Below are 18316 nucleotides of genomic sequence, written 5' to 3'. Positions count from 1 at the left end.
CACTGTAACACGAGTGTGTTTCACATTCAGTTTTATTTAGACGTCGGGGTGGTGATGACTTGTGTTTGTTGCAGTGAGTCAGAAGCTCAGTCTACATCAGGTGTAAGGCTCTTCACCATCATCATCACTATAGATACACATAAACATTTCTGTTTATTTATTATTCCCTGTTTTTAGGTTTTTACTATTCTTGCTGAGTCACTAAATAGATGCTGAGTCATACACCACGCAATGATAATATTACTCGTGTTACATTAATGTGATCACGTGACAGAGAAGTGGAAAGACATATTTGGGATAAAGTAGTTGCATTATATTAATTATTTTAATTATTATTTAATTTAATGTATTTTTTATTTTGGTTTGTAAGTATAATTTACTCAGGATTTTATTTTTATATATTTTATTTAATTATTTTTAACTGATTTGGTGGTTTGCTCTTAATTCATGTAAAACAACATAAACTAAATAAAATGTATTTAAGCAATATAATAAATTATGACAGTCGAGCTGTATTTATAAAGCATCATGTAAACAGACAATAAGAAGAAGTCTCTAGTAAATATATGAATATATAACATTTTATTACCCAATCAATATTCATTCATTTGTTTACAATTCACAGACGTTATAAATATATTCATATACACTCACGTGTATGTATCTACTTGTATTTCTATAATAGGTCTGTTTATTTTTAACAGTCACATGATGATTACTCATGACTTCATTCTTATTGTATTATTATCTAGTTGCTTGGATGTGTGTTGGTTCAACAAAGCAAAGGGTGAAACCTGGAATCTATCCAACGTGCGTAATTTGCGCCATGACGTCAGGACACACGTGCACACGTATCACTGCGTCAGTAGTGGAATATAAGCAGCTGTAACACACATCATGGCTTCAGTACTCAGACAAGCAGCTCCAGTGGAGCTCACTACAGACGCTTCTCCGTCCTTCTACCGGCTGTTTTTATGCGTCACCTCTGCGGCTCCGCGCTCGTCTGGACATGTTCTCTCTTCACGCTCTTTGTTCCCGGTAACACGGCTTTAAAAGGTGAGCTCCGGGTTTATTCTGTTTATTCTTTAGGAGATTTAATATCATGTGTATATGTTGTTTATGAGCCTCTGAGTCCCGTTAAACTGCAACTAACCGATAACTTAACACCACTATAAATGGGATTGTCTCTTTATATATATTTAATTTAAAATAACAGCATGAAGCATGTTACAATAAAACAAACTACTTTTTACCCACTGATTAACGGATATGCCACTAATAATTTAACAAAAAGTTACATTGTGCTAAATGAATCGCAACGTAACGTCTGAAATTAATAATCATAATAATAATAATAATAATAATAATAATAATAATAATGCATGTTATTTGTATATTGCTTTAAAAGCTACTCAAAGATACTTTACATGGTCAAAACAGAAACAATAGAAGTAATTACAATAAAAACAAAATAGATGACATCATAACGGAACAACACAGGGAAAAAGAAAAGTTGCTGTTTTCAAGTAGTTAAATTTTCTTAAACGTTTTTACTGATGATGGCTGATTCAATAAGTGACTCAGAGAAAGCACCCTGAGGTGGAGCCGTCTAGACCTTTCCAGAAGGCAGAACTTAATGTGTGTCAGTGTCTTGTGTATTGTGTATATGTGGAGACATGTTTTTGGAAGGTGGCAAATTCAAACTCAAATTTTGGGAACTCAGCCAAACTGATAAGCAGGACGGTTAAACTGTTACCAGGAAGAATATAAAGCTCCCATTGTTCCATAACTCGGCATCTGTTCAGGGCCACCGTAGAGCCACGGGGTTAACTTGTGATTATTTTAAGTTTAAATTAAAATACCGTCTAAACTCCCATGACTTGTGTGACCACACTAAGGTCACGCTGCTGATGTTTTTCGGGGTCATGTGTGTCTTGTTCCTCTTAATCAGATGTTGTTCTCACTCTGTTGCTCAAAGTGATGACTCGTGGTCACTAGGAATCATCATGACTCTGCAAAATCACAATCCCTCATTTTAACCATAAACACACAGAGCTGAAACAGACGGAGACTAATCTAAACTATTTTAAATTCATGCAGGAAAGCATGAAGTAGTTTGTTTCTCTGCAGCTCTTCTTGAATGAGTGTCTTTGGGTTTTGGACTGTTGCTCACTCACCAGAAGGTTCTTAAAGACTCATCTTTGATATAAACAGTTGTTAGTTTGCAGATTCCAGCTTCCTTTTACTGCTGAAGTACAATAAGCGTCTCATGTTCTCAGTCCTGGAAGGTGTGAGTAGTTCTGAAGTTGAGATAAAGTAGTTCAAACTCGTTCCTCCGTGTTTTCCCAGATCAACCTCAGGTGATTGGGTCACGTCAGCCAATCGTGGCCGTCCTGGGCGATGACGTCATCCTGCCGTGCCACCTGGAGCCTAAGTTCAACGTGGAGGGTCTGACGGTGGAGTGGTCGTTGCCCGACCTCAAGCCAGACCCCGCGGATCCGCTGAGCCGGGTGGAGTACGTGCACCTCTACAGGCACCGGCACGAGGTCCCGGACATGAAGATCCGGTCGTACGCGAGGAGGACGGCGCTGTTCACGGACGAGCTGAAAGACGGAAACATCTCGCTCAAGATCTCCAACGTGACGCTGGCCGACCAAGGAAGATACCGATGTTTCATCCCCAAATTAAACAGCCCAGTGGACCAGTCAGTGGTCCAGCTTGTTGTTGGTGAGTACGTGTGTGGGAGTCTCTGTTTGTATTTTCTATAGGCTCAAGATTGGACATCTTTGAACCTTTTTAAGGATTGTTTAGTCAGCACTTTCTGCCTACTATAATCCTCTTTCTTTAATCTTGTGTTTTTTCAGCACCACAATCTGATAAAACCTCGACGATGGAGCCGGAGTTTTATACCAAAAGTCTCCCAGATCCAGATGAGACCAACGAGACCGATGCAGGTGAGAAAACCTTTGATGAGAGAAACAAGAATCTTCAGCGTTAATGGAGTCAAGATGGTACCCAGACTTCAACCTCTAGTTATTTAAAGTCAAAGCTTCATGTGTTAAAGCTGCATTCTCTCTAATGTCCACCAGGGGGCGACTCCTCTGGTTGTATAGAAGTCTATGAGAAAATGACTCTACTTCTCTCTTGATTTATTACCTCAGTAAACATTGTAAACATGAGTTTATGGTCTCAATCTCTAGTTTCAGGTCTTCTTCACTACAGCATGATGTTCATTTAGAGTCTCCTTTGTTTCACCATCAGGTGGTCAGCTTCATCCAAACCTTCTGATCCTGTTGGTCGTCTTCGTCTCACTGATCCTGGCTGGTGGAGTCAGTGCTTGTTTCCTTAAACGACGTCAAAAACAAAATGTAAGAAAACAAAAACGTTCTGTTTCTTCTTCTTGAGTAAATCCTGACTGACTAAGACAGTTTATATTATTATTGTTCATAATTAAAATTTTTGTTAATTATTCCCACAGCGTCCGAATGATGACGTCTCTTCAACCAAACCACTCACGGTCTGAGGGGCCTTGCTCAAAGGCACGTTGGTAGTGCAGAGCAGCACGTCCAGCCTCAAGTGGACCCGACTGGATCGGTGAGGTCTTCACGATGGATCCAGATCGGCGAGGTCTTCACAATGGATCCAGATCGGCGAGGTCTTCACGATGGATCCAGATCGGCGAGGTCTTCACGATGGATCCAGATCGCCGGCGGACACGATGTAAGTCAGATTTGAAGATGACTGTTTGACTTTGTATCACACGCTGGAGGAATCTGCCCTTCATGGGTTAAAAAAAGAGAATTTGAATTTGAAGAGCGACCCCTGCTGGATGTTTCTTCCTGCACACGTTACAAGAAGTAAATCCTGGAGAGGACCCGTGCTGGAGATCTAAACTCTCTTTAAGCTGTGGACACGCGGTTCAGCAACACGATCACTTTTCACCTCCAGGAGACGAAGAAAGAAGCCGAACTTGATGGAAGCGCCACTGTTAGCGTCGTAGTTTCACCTCAGAGCCAGCTCTCTTGTTGTTCTGGGCTTGTTGCTGTCGTAGACGACACATTGAGGTCTGTTGGTGACCTCCTCCATATTGTTTTATACGGCGCTGTGATGAGGAGTAAGTTCAGACTTTACCTCGTTACGTTTTTACTCTCTGAATGAAAACACGCTGAACTCATTTACACCCAAAGCCTGCGCTGTGTAGCGTTAGCGTGATGATCAGTGCACTGAGGTCAGAGGGATTACTGTCTGACTTTATGTTTATTAATAATGATGTAAGTGTTAAAGGTTACTGTTCACAAGAGTAACACAACAGACCTCCTGATACATGAAGTAACGCCATTAGTGTTCCACTAAACGAGTAAATAACGTCAGTTAGCTTAGCATAATCTGATGATCCCTCATTTAATACTAACGCTGAAACACAAGGCTGCATGTCTCCATGTATGCAGACATGCGTTTTAGAAATGCGTACAGTAAATATATAATGACGACGTGTGAAACGTATTTAAAATACAGAATTCAAACTGCAGTTTTTTTGAAGACTAAACGCTCTACTTCCTGAAAGTGCCTTTGAGCAAGGCACCTTTACCTCACTATGCTATTTATCTCTTTAAGCACTGAATATAAGAATCTCAAACGTCTGTGTATAGATCTATATCTTGTTTTAAGCCTCTAAAATTGTGATTTCTGGATGTTATGCTAACTTGTCATGTCCTGCACCTCCTGGTAACCGAACCCGAGCTGAGATGTTTTAAAGGTGCAACCTGATTTAATAAATGATTCACATTCTGATTTAAAAGAATGTGTGATTTGTTTTTAATGTTATTTATTTCCCCACCTGCTCAGACAGGTGAGAGTTAGAACGTGTTATTCTGAAGAGTGTTGTCTCTGAGGATGACATGTTAGACTGATGACTGACTGTTGTTTCCTCACTATACTATTTAAACACTGAATATAAAGAGTCTCAAACACAATGTGATTCAACAGTGTTTTGTGATGTAGAACAAATGTACTCGCGGTATTTAGAATATTTGCACTGAAATGTTTCGTGTTTGACTTTTAACAGAATAAACCACATTTACAAACGACTAGAGTTGACTTTTATGTTGTGACGAGTCCTCGACTCGGCTGAGTCCTGTCTGATGTTGGTAATGTCAAAGATGCAATCCTCTCACCAACGCATGAGTTTATATAACCGTGAATATAAAACCTTATATTAGCCGACAGAAGAATTCAACATGAAACTCATCACTGAAGAGGCTGTACAGAGAGACTCTGGAGATGAGTATCTGACCAGAACAGTCGACTCTTTAGATATGTGTAGGTAACCATTGAAACATGTTTAAATCACACCAAACCTTTTAGGGAAATGCTTTTTATTCAAGAACAGATATTTTTTTTTCATAGATCTGTGGATCTTTGATTCACGATGTCTCAAGTCTGATCTCAAAGCTCCGTTTACTATGTAATGACATTATATGATATTAGTACAGGGTGCTCCCTGATTGTATACCTTTTTTATCTACGCTGTGCTCCACCCACTTTCATTTTGCATACTTGTAAAGTTCCTGTTAATCCTGGAAGTCATCTCACAGGGTGCAGTAAAGTGTGGTATTGGGTAGTAAAGTGTGTTACACATGTAGTGAGGTGGGCGTGCAGAGTAATAAAGTGGGGTTTCAGTGTAGTAAAGGTGGCGTTTCTGTTTAGTCTGAGACCTACAGAAGTCCGTTATCGGCGGAGTGAAGCACTTAATGGCCCCACTGACATGTGCTGTCAACTATTAACGGTAGCCATTACTTGTTGTACCACCCAAATGACCACGGCAATCAGTTCAATGTCCATTCTCCTCCTGATCTCTCTGACTCCTCACTGAGGCAGTTATATTCATCAGGACACTTCATTACATCGATCCATCTTCAAAGGGTCCTTTTGATCAAAAGCTTCTCAATTTCCTGTGTGAGGTTCACTGCCGGCTGACCTACAGCACCATCTTTCTTTAAGCAAATCTGTAGTCCATCAGGTAGCTGCACAGGATGTGGTCCCTCACCGCTCTGAAGACGAAGCGAATGTCGTTTGTGTCCGTGGCACAGGTGAAGTGGGAGTAGATGATTCTTTTCTCGTTGGGGTTGAGACTGACGAACTTATCCAAGATGAACTGTTGTGCTGCTTTGACGTCCCTCTGGGGACCTGGTGGAAGGAGACGAGGGGCAGAGACGGCACATTAAAGACACTGTGGTACCTCAAGAATATCAGACTGGCTCACACTGCAATATAACATGATGTCCTCTTTCAAAAGTCACAAGAAAGACCTTTAAACACACCGTGGATCAATTCAGAGCTGCAGCAGCTGTACTGGATGTATGTGGCTGATGTACTTAAACCAGGTTGTGTTTTATTGCTGATATATTAAACTTTTCTTCTTAAAAAAATAATACGTAGTGTCCCTTATAGACGCATCAATTCTAAGTGAACCAACAACAGACGGAGGTGTTTAATTAGACGACTATAAGATACTCAAAACAGAAGTCCCAGCATGCTCAGCTGCATGTTTCCTTTCCTCTCACCATCGTATTCAGGAAAGTAGTCGACCAGATGCGAGTGCAGGATTTTCTCCTCCAGTAAATCGATCTTGTTGAGGAACAGCATGACTGAGGACAGGTGGAACCACCCGGAGGTTATGATGGTCTGGAACAAAGCCATGCTTTCCTCCATGCGGTTCTTTGAGACACACAAACATCTGAGCATGAGCAGAGATATGGAATCACACATCGTGTTACACAGCAGGACTTCAGCAGTGATTGTCTGTGTGAGAGGTTCACTTTGTTGAGCAGAGTGACTAAAGAGCTCCCTCTGCAGGTGAACTGTGCGCACTGCTTCAACGGTTTATCAGTGTGTCCAGGAAGAGAAACCAGACGAGTGCTCCACTAGAAATCTAGGTCATCTCCACCTAAACAGTTTTGGCTTTAAATGACACAACGTCCCTTATCGGAGGAGATCAGCTTGTAATTAGTTATTTCGTCGGCGTCTCACCTCCTTGGCGGACTCGACGAGGACCTGGTCGTACTCGCTGATCGCCACCAGGAACATGATCGAAGTGACCGCCTCGAAACAATGAATCCACTTTCTCCTCTCCGAGCGCTGGCCGCCCACATCCACCATCCTGCAGCCACAGATTCAAACACATCTTCATATTAACACTTTACAGTCATATTCCTGGTATTTAGGGCCGGGCTGTGTTTATTAAATGGATCATTGAATATGATGACTTCAGACTATGAGGGTCTCACATATTTACAATAACCAAAAGATGATAAATGATATCTAGTCTCGCATCATAATATCGACAGGAAATTGACTTATTGCTAAAACAGCTTTCCGCTAGTTAGCTCGCTGCTAATCCCACCATGCTTTAATGCTACACCTGAGACATTTTACCCAAATTTAAATCTGCTACATAAAACCTAACGACGACCTGAAACACTCGCCTGAAGCCCACGTTCTCCAGGTCAAAGGGGTACTCTAGGATCCCCGTGGTGGGCACCCTGACCCGCAGGACATCCTGCTGGGTTGGCAGATAAGAAGCATCAGAAATTCTGTGTATGTCATTCAGGAAGCTGTTGAAACAGGAGGACGGAGTTAAGAAGATGCAAACCGGTGAGAGTGAGGACAGAGGAGACTTCACTATCAGGGACAATTTAAACTTTAGTCAACAACCTTAAATGGAGCAACACTGAGCCTTCTGGGTGCATTAAGCAGACAGCAGACGGATGAAACACTAGAACATATTTGACTGTCTGAGGAGTCATAGCTTCTGTTTACACTCACTATTTAGCGGAGTCTGACAGCTGGTATTTCCTCTTCAGACTGTAACATTCCTGAATCCCCGGGTCGGTCCACAGGCTCTGGATGGCCTCCACGTAAGGGCTCGTTAATGTGGTCACCCTCACCACATCGACGCCGCCGACAATGCTGGCGTTTGCCTGCACGACAGATATACAGATGGATCTATGACATCATGTTTGTGCTCTTGTAGTGTTGTTAAAGATCAGGGACGTGTTGATGTCACTGGGTTTATTAAATCCCACGACAGATGAATGTACGGAAACCCTGAGAGGAAAGTACGAATTAGTTTTTTTGTGTGAGAAAACCAAGGTTTTGCAGGATAATCTTTGTAGTTTCCTTTAATAAAAATGAAATCTGTGAAACAAGTGAGGAGAAAAGTGTTGCCACATGAACAGAGAAGTGTGTGTTGTTGTAATACTCATTCCGGCCACAAGAGGCTGAAGTGCAACACTACCCCATGTTGAGTCCTAAAACCAGACATGAGTCACTTCCTGTTAAAATACAAACAGCACATCTTGTAGAAATGTGTCTGTGTTATATTTAACTCTAGATTGTAGGCAATTAGTCTGACATCGTACAGTGAAGGACGTGGTCTGAAAGCTGCATGTAGCCTTCATCTGGATCTGACAGGATGTGTTCCTCTTTTATTGAGATGTCAGTGAGTAGTCATCAGGCTGTCGGTGCTCTCTCGACAGCTCAGTCGATGTGACGTATGTTGGGCTTCCCATGCTGGTTTGAAGACTGCAGAATGGGACTGGGTGCAGTGGGACATCCTGGTATTTTTTGACATACTGCATTTGACATGAATATCTTTCTGGCATACTAAATAGTGTGGGTATTGGAACTATGTCTGGGTATCGGTACTCGATAACCTTTAAGGTTCTATTTGTATAAGGGTGCTGGTATTGGTACCGGAATCCTACCTTTTTAAACGGCCCTAATTGGAAGGCACCATTAGTTAATGCTGCCAAAGGTTCAAGACGACCACATAACCCCCCCCTTCCTCCTGCTGTTTTCTTATAAAACAGGAAGTGGACTCTTCTCATGCTGACCTGGAACTTTAACTAATGTAGCATGTTTGTGTGCATCAGCACATATGTCCCCATTGACAGGGACGGGTTCCTGTGTGATTAACAGGAGTTCTCTGTCTCGCTTTCCTGCTTGGTCTCCTACGTGTAACTGACTCAGGACTAACCCGTCTTTACATTCCTGCAGTCAAACATCATGTGCACTTCCCAAACGTCAGCCTTCAACATAAGCAGACAAAACTCTCCGGCAGCGAGGATCTCAAAGGTAAACACGGCGGTAAATTAGCAGAAGAACTTCACCCTGAAACACACTGCAGGCTCTGTCAGCGAGTCAGACTGTGAAGCATGAACACACTCTCCTGGTGAACAGTGTGTGGTCGAACCTGCTTCTTCTCTGTGTGGAGCAGCAGAGAAAGACACAACATCTACCTTGTTGTGTTCGTACTTGTAGGAGATCTGCAGTGCGTCCATGGCCTGGATCAAGGCCTGCGTGGCCGTGAAGATGTTCTGGTAGATCAGCCTGGCGAAGCCTCTCTTGTCCTCGTCGGAGTACCCGCGGCCGTGGATGATCCTCATCTGCTTGATGAAAGTGCTCTTCCCACTTTCACCAGTTCCTATAGCCCCCAACAGATGCACAACATCACTGCTCACTAACACACCAATGTGTTGTAGAGAGAGTAGCTACATCGCGTTCTTCAGCGTCTCTCTGTTCTGCAGTCTTGCACTCGCGGTACATCTATAATCATCGTCTGGGTTTCGTCTTGTCGGTCTAATGTTTACACTTGGAGTCAAGTTCTACCAGCAGCATTGTGTCACGTTAACGGTGTCTGCCGGTAAAAGTCTGAACGAGAAGAACCCGACCAAGCTGAATGTATTTAAGGAGCCAGAAGCTGCAAAATGAGAAGCAGAGATTCAAATAACAGAGAAAGAACTTTGATTTCTCATTAACACCTAAAGTTAAAATCTTTACTGCACAACAGAACAGTTGGAGGCAGGAGGACGACCGCTCGCATACGTTGTCTGTTCAAAGACGTCATAAACAGTCGTTAAACACGCTTTTGGGGTTATAGCTGCCCGGTGAAACGTTAAAGATGTGAGGAGAGAAGATATCTACTTGACTTAAGTTCTGCTTGGTGTGAGTGAGTCGGCTGTTAGCTGTTAGCTGTTAGCAGGCGATGGTTCAACGTAAACAGAACAGTGGCTGAAAACGTCTGTGAGAGAAGTTAACAAACGCTTTGAGAGTCACAGAGAAACATTTTAAGAAGATGGAACATCTGTGTCTCGTTGTTAACTCAAATATTTCAGCATCCACTCCCTTTTTATTGTCTATTTACATTAGATATATATTAATTTTTTTGAGCTTCATCTCTTGTATGAAGTGTTTTATAAATAGTTATTTATTATTATTGTATTATTATTAGTATGTAACAGCTATAGTTCCTATATTACAGATTGGGATTTTACATAAAAACAATAATTTAATAAATGAATGCAATGATATAAAAACAGAATATGAAATATTTAAGAAGAGCAACAACATCAACATGTAGCTGCATCAGTAATAGTAATCCTACAGTATAACATATGTAGTGATGTGAGTTTGTCTGTAAGTACATTTACTTGCTAATACTTTAAACATTTTGAATGCAGTATTTTGTGCAGTAGGAGTATTTCTTCGTCCCTCACCGAGCAGCAGCAGCTTGTATTCCCGTCTGGAGTCTCTCATCTCGCGGCGGAGCTGCTTCTCGATCTCATCGTTGATCCGGCGAGCTTCTCCGGCCTCCGGGCTGAGGCAGCAAGCCCCCACGGAGCTCAGAGTCATCGCTCCTGAAGACACTCTGCTTCCTGTCCTGAAGACACTCTGCTTCCTGTCCTGAAGACACTGCTTCCTCTCCTGGGAGACACTCTGCTTCCTGTCCTGGGAGACACTCTGCTTCCTGTCCTGGGAGACACTCTGCTTCCTGTCCTGAAGACACTCTGCTTCCTCTACTGGGAGACACTCTGTACTCACGTCCTCTGGGTCCAGTTGTTTGTCTGGTCCTCTCTCCTGGGTGGACCATGTGACAGAGGGATGTGCTCTGATGGGAAACCATGCCCCCCCCCCCCCCCCCTCCTCTGGGTACACAGAGAATCCTCCCTAAATGTCCTCCTACCAAAGCAGGAGTTATAAAACAGCAGACATAGTAGAATTTAAGTGACTGTGATGAACTTCTAACTGGTCCTGAACCAGTCTCAGTGTAGTCCTGATCCTCTATCAGACCTCCATCAGTACAGAGACCATCAGAGAGAAGATGGTCTGTTTCTATAGAGTTATTCTTAATGCTCGTCATCGGAGCCACCAGGTCGCATTCTGGTGAAACCAGATGAACTCATGCAGGTTCACCAGAACCTCCTTCAGCTCAGACTCCAGCAGAGACCGGTCCACCGTGGACAGACCCAGATCCTCCAGCAGAGACCGGTCCACCGTGGACAGACCCAGATCCTCCAGCAGAGACCGGTCCACCGTGGACAGACCCAGATCCTCCAGCAGAGACCGGTCCACCGTGGACAGACCCAGATCTTCCAGCAGAGACCGGTCCACCACGCTGCTGGAGACCCAGGACGTAATGCTGGACCCGCTGGAGGGAAGGGAGGCACGGGAGAACCAGAACCAGGACTGAGAGGAGCAGACTGTCAGACCTGCTGCAGTAACATGAGAGGTTTTCTAAAGAGACTCTGGTGCTCAGAGACACTACCACTTTAGTCCACAGGGGGCGACAGAATCAACACAAAATGAAACATTTTTTGTAGTATTTTTTAAATTGAATAATACACTTTATTACCCAGGATGCTCTATGGTGAAGCCTTTCAGCACATTTCTAAATTGTTGAGTCCAAACGTCTTCACTTAATATAAAGTTCTTACGGTTCGATAAACAATCCAACTAAAAGTTGTTTAAACTTCTCCGACTCCGTTCTAATCTCTCTCTTCTTTTATATTTAATGTTTTGCTTTATTCTTCACGTACATAGTATATATATACTATACATAGTGTATATATACTATGTATATAGTATGTACTATATATAGTACAGCGGCTCTAACAAGCAGAATGAAATGTACGATGCTTCTACTGTGAAACACGTCCTAACTTTTATTTTACAACATGAATAAATCATAACCACATATGTTGCATTTTACTGCACGAGATGTTTATAGTTTTGATAATTTTCAACTATTTACATACTGTTGGTAGTTTAATAATATATAATATACTCTGAGAATGCTGCTCAGAAACTTGTGATGCTTTTTTAAAAGGTAAATATGATCCTTTACATAAACTGATGCCTGTCATAGAAATTAGATGTAGAATATAATTTATTAGAGTTGTCATATACATATACATATACACATACACGAAATTTGAGCATCAGAAGTAAATACATATTTGTACAGATTACTGAGAGACAAAAAATGTTTCACTCACTTTCCTCAAGTCCCAATTTAAATATGTATTCATAAAACAGTTTGACACTGTGTGACTCCCTCTAGTGCTACAGAGTGACTCTAACCCTTATAAAGTAATGCTCATTCACGTGTTCCCTCTGCAGCTGTCTGCTGTTGAGGCATTAAAATGCTGTCTGTCTGCACTGTAGCTCAGAGTGTCAAAGTGTGCAATACAAATACACCAAGTAGTGATTTTGCATGAAATTTCATGTTCATTCATCTGATAGTTGAGATATTTCCATCTGAATCAAGAATGTTGGCCTCATGGTGGCGCTAACAGGGAAGTCTGAGGGTCACCAAAGTCAGCAGGATTCATGCTCTGGGTTAATGTCTCTGGTTATGCTGCACATCCAGACTTTACTCACAAATACAACAATTAGAATATGACGTGAATAATTCTACATGAAATGAACCAGCATCATATCAGAAAGGAAAGCGCCGCCTTGTAACAAATGTTCAGCACATTTAAACACATTATGCTTCACTTAAAGTACATTTGAATGCAGGAATACTGTATTAATACTTTTACTGTTAATAGTTACTGTGACTAAAAGCTGTTAATAAGTCACGTGATTCATTGCTAATGTTTTCATCTGAGTAAGTTATCGTTACAAACATTAACAAACTGAGCTTTTCAAGAAGAGGAGGATGAAGGACAAGATGAAGACCATAGATAACTCCTCTCACTCCGCTACGACCAGCTGTGACTGAGCAGCTCATTCAGACATCAGATCATCACAACGAGACCTTCAGACGCTGCTTTGGACCCCCGACCTCTGACCTCTGAGAGCTAGATTCATCTGAGTCTACAAGGAGAGATAAATGACTGTAATGTAAGGAGAGAATCATTGGTTCTAGTAAAAGAGAGTGATTCACTGGATGTTTTCTACGCTGATAGTAACAAACACCCAGCAGCGTTCCTATACTACTGCTATCAGTCCCAGAACACAGTAGAGGACGATCCATCCTGGACTCTCTGCTTGTGATGGACTTCCTGCCGTTGAAGCATCTCTTCCTCCACTTGATGTGTTTGGTGTCTCAGGTTTGGGCCGATCCCTCTCTGCTGTAAAGAGACCAAACAAGTCTGAGTCATTGATGAGAAGAAACAACATCTCACTACAACATCAACTAAACGTCCTCAACAGATTAAACTGGAACATATTTCACAGATCCTGTAAGAAGGAAGTGTAACGACAATAATCAGGTTCTTTTTAGTCCAGGAAACTTCTACTGAATCAACTCACCTGTGACGTTGAGGTAACATTCCTTTGATCTCTCATCATCACCTGTGTTCACTCTACACAGGTAAATACCTGAGTCATCAGTCCTGAGTCTGGACATGTGGAGTCTGAGTCGTCCTTCTCTGAGGACGTCTTTGTCAAACTGGACTCGTCCTGCAAACCGTTTATGCTGAGACTCTGAGACCTCGACACCTTCATGAAGATGAAACAGGATGAAGGATGATGTGACATCAGTTAACATCTTACAGGTGATATTAATGGACTTGAGGGAACTGTTTGTTGTGGTCTTGAAGGTCCATTCCAGAGTGATGTTGTGGTTCTCCTCTGCCTGATAGGAGCTCTGTGTCACATCCACTACTAATGGTCCTGTTGAGGAGACAGAGAGGGAGAGTGAGGAGCAGACAAACTGACAACGTTAACATGAGAGCCTTTAAACTCCACCTGGAGATGTTTACTGATGCTGAGCTTTAGAGACACAAAGGTATGAACAAGGTGCATGATTGTAACAATAACTAGAGTCATGTTGAAGTGTGTTAGTGAGGCTGAAGGTGTGTTGAGTCTGTGTGGAGAACAAAGTGAAGCTGTGAACTAACCAGAGCCACAGGAGGTCAGTGTGATGAGCAGCAGGATGCTGCAGATCATCTTCTCCCTGTGAGAGGAGACAGAGGACCAGAGTCATCAACACATCACATCACAGTTCAAGAGACACCAGCTACAGTCTGTCCCGTTTCGTGCAGAGACAGACTGCAGACCTGGCATCAGTCTCGGATCCAGGTTCCAGGATTCAAAGCTAGGCTCGGATTTGTTCAAGATTATAAGGAAGCATTTTCAAGTACACAGGTTGACAGTCTTTGTCGTCTTTTAACAGGGGATCCAGCCAGAATCAGTTGATGAGATGGTGGTTTGTAGACCAAAATTGAAAAGCAAAGTTGGTGTATATATATATATATATATATATACATATATATGTATATATATATATATATATATACATATATATGTATATATATGTATATATATATATATATATATATACATATATATGTATATATATGTATATATATATATATGTATATATGTATATATATATATATATATATATATATATATATATATATATATATATATATATATATATATATATATATATACATATATATATATATATATATATACATATATATAGATATATATGTATATATATGTATACATATATATACATATATATGTATATATGTATGTATGTATATATATACATATGTATATATATATATATATGTATATATATATATATGTATATATATGTATATATATGTATATATATGTATATATATACGTATGTATATATATATATATATGTATATATATATATGTATATATATGTATATATATGTATATATATGTATATATATGTATATATATGTATATGTATATATATATATATATATATGTATATATATATATATATACGTATATGTATATATACGTATGTATATATACGTATATATATATATATACGTATATATATATATATATATATATACGTATATATATATATGTATATATATACATATATATATATATATGTATATATATACATATATATATATATATGTATATATACATATATATATATGTTGTATAATTAAGCGTTACTATTATTATTTTTATTGTTATTATCAACCACACAAGATATGTTTTTAAATTAAAGCTTCGTTGCACAACATGAGACTAATACAAAACGTGGTGTTTGTTGACAAATCTAGAGGCCACCCGGTTAGAATGTATATTTACAAACACACGTAAATAAATCCGAACGGGGTCTTCAAACTACAAGTAGCCTACAGATCGGAGCTAACAGCACGTCACTGTTGATGTCACTTCCTGTTTACCATTTGGAGGCTGCTGAGAAATGACCCCGCCCACCCCCCCCCCCCCCCCCCCAAAAAATAGCTCACTTTCATTTTCCAGAAGTGACGCAGATCATCTCAAACGAGACGAATGCTTAAAAACAACATATTAAACATAAACAACATATTAAACATAAACATTTATGAAGTTATGAACTGCGGGTCCGCAGGTTGGAGTCCGTGGTGAGGACTGAAGGTTTAAAGTAGAGAAGATGGAGCCTACCTTAAAGTCATCGCTGAGTCTGTACACATCAATGATTCACTGGATCAATAACTCCAGACAGAACATCTTCATCACACTTCTGTTATGGAGGAAGATGAGCCTCCTGTCGTTCCTCTAGAATGTTTAGAAGAAGCTCCCTGACTGCGACGGTCTGCAGTCTAAAAGGAGCTGTGATCACGTGATGTGGATTTGGGGGTGTGTGATATTCCTCAGCTTGTGTGGTCCAGAGGATGTGGAGCAGCGTGTTTGTTTACAATTGTGAGAATATTTTCATAATAATTGATATTGAATGTGTTCTCCTCCAGCGTTCCCCTCAGTGATACATGTGTGAATTGTTTCTAATGAATCTATGAACCTCTGGACTTTAATATTTACATCTTTGTTTCAGCAATATTTCTGCACATTTAAAACATAAATCACATGTTTGTGTTCTCTGGGAAGTGGAGAATAGTTGTCATATTTTGAGAGGGAAAGAAGTTTTACTATTACGAGAATAAAGTCATAATATTTAAGAAAAAGACCTTTAGACCTGTTTAAAACAGAAACTAACAGAAAACACTTTCATTTGAAACTGATGATGTCATGTTTCACACCATGACATCAGTGGGATTCATGTGGATGTGAATGAATATAGACAATCATCATGTTTCATCTTATTTGTATTCACTTATTTAGAACAAATACGATGAACAGTAAATCTAGAAAACAATCCATAAACTAATACTCATTATAAAAATATAATATCAGCATCAACTTTACATTTATGGAAAGCAGCAGGAAACAAATCTCCTCATATAGTCTCACACATTAATTAAATCATTAACTCCATATTCATCATACAAACACAACAGCAGCTCAACTCAAAGGACTTGCAGCTCGGTGCACTTCTACCTCAGAGGGAAACTAGTACAACATTTATATTGTTCCTGCTTATGTTGCACATTCAGACAGTTTCACATCACGAGAACGTTTTGAGTACTGTTACTAAGTTATTAAGTTTTAATAAGTTTTCATGTGAGAAGCCGTTTAGATTCACAGCATGTGGTCAGTGTATCTGATGACTCCTGACTGTGAATGTGCTGTGATGGTGTTCAGAGATGTGAGAGCTTCAAACAGTCTGCTGGTAAAACAATATTGTAAGAGCCATTTTGTTGTCTTTGTTTTGTACAACCTCCCACCACATGGGGGCGTAGTGCTGGTGTGAATCAGGCCACAGGTAATATAATCAGTGGGGTCATTGGACACAGGTTGTTGCTAATAGGTAGAAGCAAACAGTTTTTGACCGTGAAGATTTAATGAATGCAAATGTTATGATTTATTGGTATGAGGAGAAATGGATAACTGAAGAGAAAGTGGTGAACTCTGATTATGAGAGAAATAAAATGCCTATATTCGAAACTGGACTTTGTTATTTATGGCGCGCGTCAGAACAAGCATTACAGCAACCGTAGTGACTTTTTTATTGGGAAGCAACGGTCACTACAAATATAAAGGTTCATTTATGAGCTTGACTTTAAAACATATATACAATGAAATGTATGACAGTAAATAACAGATATCTGTAACAGACAAACATAAAATAAAATGTAAAAGGCCAGAGTTTACAAGACATTCATGCTCCTCAGCAGTATTTCAATGAAGACCATAGATAACTCCTCTCACTCCGCTACGACCAGCTGTGACTGAGCAGCTCATTCAGACATCAAATCATCACAACGAGTCCTTCAGACGCTGCTTTGGACCCCCGACCTCTGACCTCTGAGAGACTAGAATCATTGTTGTCTATTAGGAGAGAATCACTGGATCTGGTTCTGTTGACTGAGAGTGATTCATTGAATGTTTTCTACACAGATAGTAACAAACACTCAGCAGAGTTCCTCCTACTATCAGTCCCAGAACACAGTAGAGGCCGATCCATCCTGGACTCTCTGGTTGTGATGGACTTCCTGTCGTTGAAGCATCTCTTCCTCCACTTGATGAGTTTGGTGTCTCAGGTTTGGGCCGATCCCTCTCTGCTGTAAAGAGACCAAACAAGTCTGAGTCATTGATGAGAAGAAACAACATCTCACTACAACATCAACTAAACGTCCTCAACAGATTAAACTGGAACATATTTCACAGATCCTGTAAGAAGGAAGTGTAACGACAATAATCAGGTTCTTTTTAGTCCAGGAAACTTCTACTGAATCAACTCACCTGTGACGTTGAGGTGACATTTCTTTAATCTCTCACCATCACCTGTGAGCACTGTACACAGGTAAAGACCTGAGTCATCAGTCCTGAGTCTGGACATGTGGAGTCTGAGTCGTCCTTCTCTGAGGACGTCTTTGTCAAACTGGACTCGTCCTGCAAACTGTTCATGCTGAGACTCTGGAACCTCGACACCTTCATGAAGATGAAACAGGACGAAGGGTCTGAGATCAGTTAACATCTCACAGATGATATTAATGGACTTGAAGGAACCGTCTGTTGTGGTGTTGAAGGTCCATTCCAGAGTGACGTCGTGGTTCTCCACTGCCTGATAGGAGCTCTGTGTCACATCCACTACTAATGGTCCTGTTGAGGAGACAGAGAGGGAGAGTGAGGA

General features: G+C 40.7%; 4 protein-coding genes across 6 annotated transcripts in view; 1 reads left to right on the top strand and 3 right to left on the bottom strand.

Annotated features, from left to right (window-relative positions):
• Positions 1 to 15723, bottom strand: part of LOC142950747 (uncharacterized) — a 58000-nt gene extending 42277 nt beyond the window's left edge. The window contains exon 1 of the mRNA XM_076092343.1: positions 15555 to 15723. The gene's annotated coding sequence lies outside the window, so the exon portion shown is untranslated. The remainder of the gene's footprint in view (positions 1 to 15554) is intronic.
• LOC142950749 (CD276 antigen-like) overlaps positions 1 to 18316 on the bottom strand; it is a 56651-nt gene that overhangs the window by 38001 nt on the left and 334 nt on the right. Inside the window, exon 2 of one of the 2 annotated variants that reach the window (XR_012954494.1) lies at positions 17999 to 18285. The exons of the other annotated variant lie outside the window; for it this stretch is intronic. The gene's annotated coding sequence lies outside the window, so the exon portion shown is untranslated. Of the gene's footprint in view, positions 1 to 17998; positions 18286 to 18316 lie in introns of those variants that run through there. 2 annotated transcript variants of the gene reach the window in all.
• LOC142950746 (myelin-oligodendrocyte glycoprotein-like) lies at positions 895 to 5087 on the top strand. The gene is made up of 5 exons (XM_076092341.1): positions 895 to 1056; positions 2350 to 2727; positions 2865 to 2954; positions 3262 to 3368; positions 3479 to 5087. Exons 1-5 carry the CDS (start codon positions 975 to 977, stop codon positions 3521 to 3523), a joined length of 702 nt encoding a protein of 233 aa, XP_075948456.1. The 5' UTR covers positions 895 to 974; the 3' UTR covers positions 3524 to 5087.
• On the bottom strand, positions 5323 to 15924 carry LOC142950745 (guanine nucleotide-binding protein G(q) subunit alpha-like). 2 transcript variants are annotated; one of them, XM_076092340.1, is made up of 10 exons: positions 15730 to 15924; positions 14190 to 14245; positions 13600 to 13962; positions 10557 to 13415; positions 9300 to 9484; positions 7825 to 7979; positions 7485 to 7613; positions 7030 to 7159; positions 6564 to 6717; positions 5323 to 6186 (listed from the first exon to the last, which is right to left on the bottom strand). In XM_076092340.1, the coding sequence occupies exons 4-10, from the start codon at positions 10690 to 10692 to the stop codon at positions 5996 to 5998; spliced, it is 1080 nt and encodes a 359-aa protein (XP_075948455.1). In that variant the 5' UTR covers positions 10693 to 13415; positions 13600 to 13962; positions 14190 to 14245; positions 15730 to 15924; the 3' UTR covers positions 5323 to 5995. The 2 variants fall into 2 exon arrangements, with proteins under 2 accessions (XP_075948455.1, XP_075948454.1); XM_076092339.1 differs by having other exon boundaries at positions 10557 to 13418; positions 15730 to 15923.

This window comes from Anarhichas minor, unplaced genomic scaffold (genome assembly GCF_050575085.1).
Source record: "Anarhichas minor isolate MPS153535 unplaced genomic scaffold, ASM5057508v1 ptg000016l, whole genome shotgun sequence".
Classification (NCBI taxonomy): Eukaryota; Metazoa; Chordata; class Actinopteri; order Perciformes; family Anarhichadidae; genus Anarhichas; species Anarhichas minor.
The sequence above is the reverse complement of the archived record's forward strand: the minus strand, read 5'-3'. Positions and strand labels throughout refer to the sequence as shown.

Excerpts from the sequence above, each read along its gene's own strand:
- LOC142950746 (XM_076092341.1), top strand. The coding sequence starts at position 975 with ATGCGTCACCTCTGCGGCTCCGCGCTCGTCTGGACATGTTCTCTCTTC. Across the intron at positions 1,057-2,349 it reads CGGTAACACGGCTTTAAAAG|ATCAACCTCAGGTGATTGGG; the intron begins GTGAGCTCCGGG and ends GTGTTTTCCCAG. Across the intron at positions 2,955-3,261 it reads GACCAACGAGACCGATGCAG|GTGGTCAGCTTCATCCAAAC; the intron begins GTGAGAAAACCT and ends TTTCACCATCAG.
- LOC142950745 (XM_076092340.1), bottom strand. The coding sequence starts at position 10,692 with ATGACTCTGAGCTCCGTGGGGGCTTGCTGCCTCAGCCCGGAGGCCGGA. Across the intron at positions 9,485-10,556 it reads ATACAAGCTGCTGCTGCTCG|GAACTGGTGAAAGTGGGAAG; the intron begins GTGAGGGACGAA and ends TGGGGGCTATAG. Across the intron at positions 6,718-7,029 it reads TCGTCGAGTCCGCCAAGGAG|AACCGCATGGAGGAAAGCAT; the intron begins GTGAGACGCCGA and ends TGTGTCTCAAAG.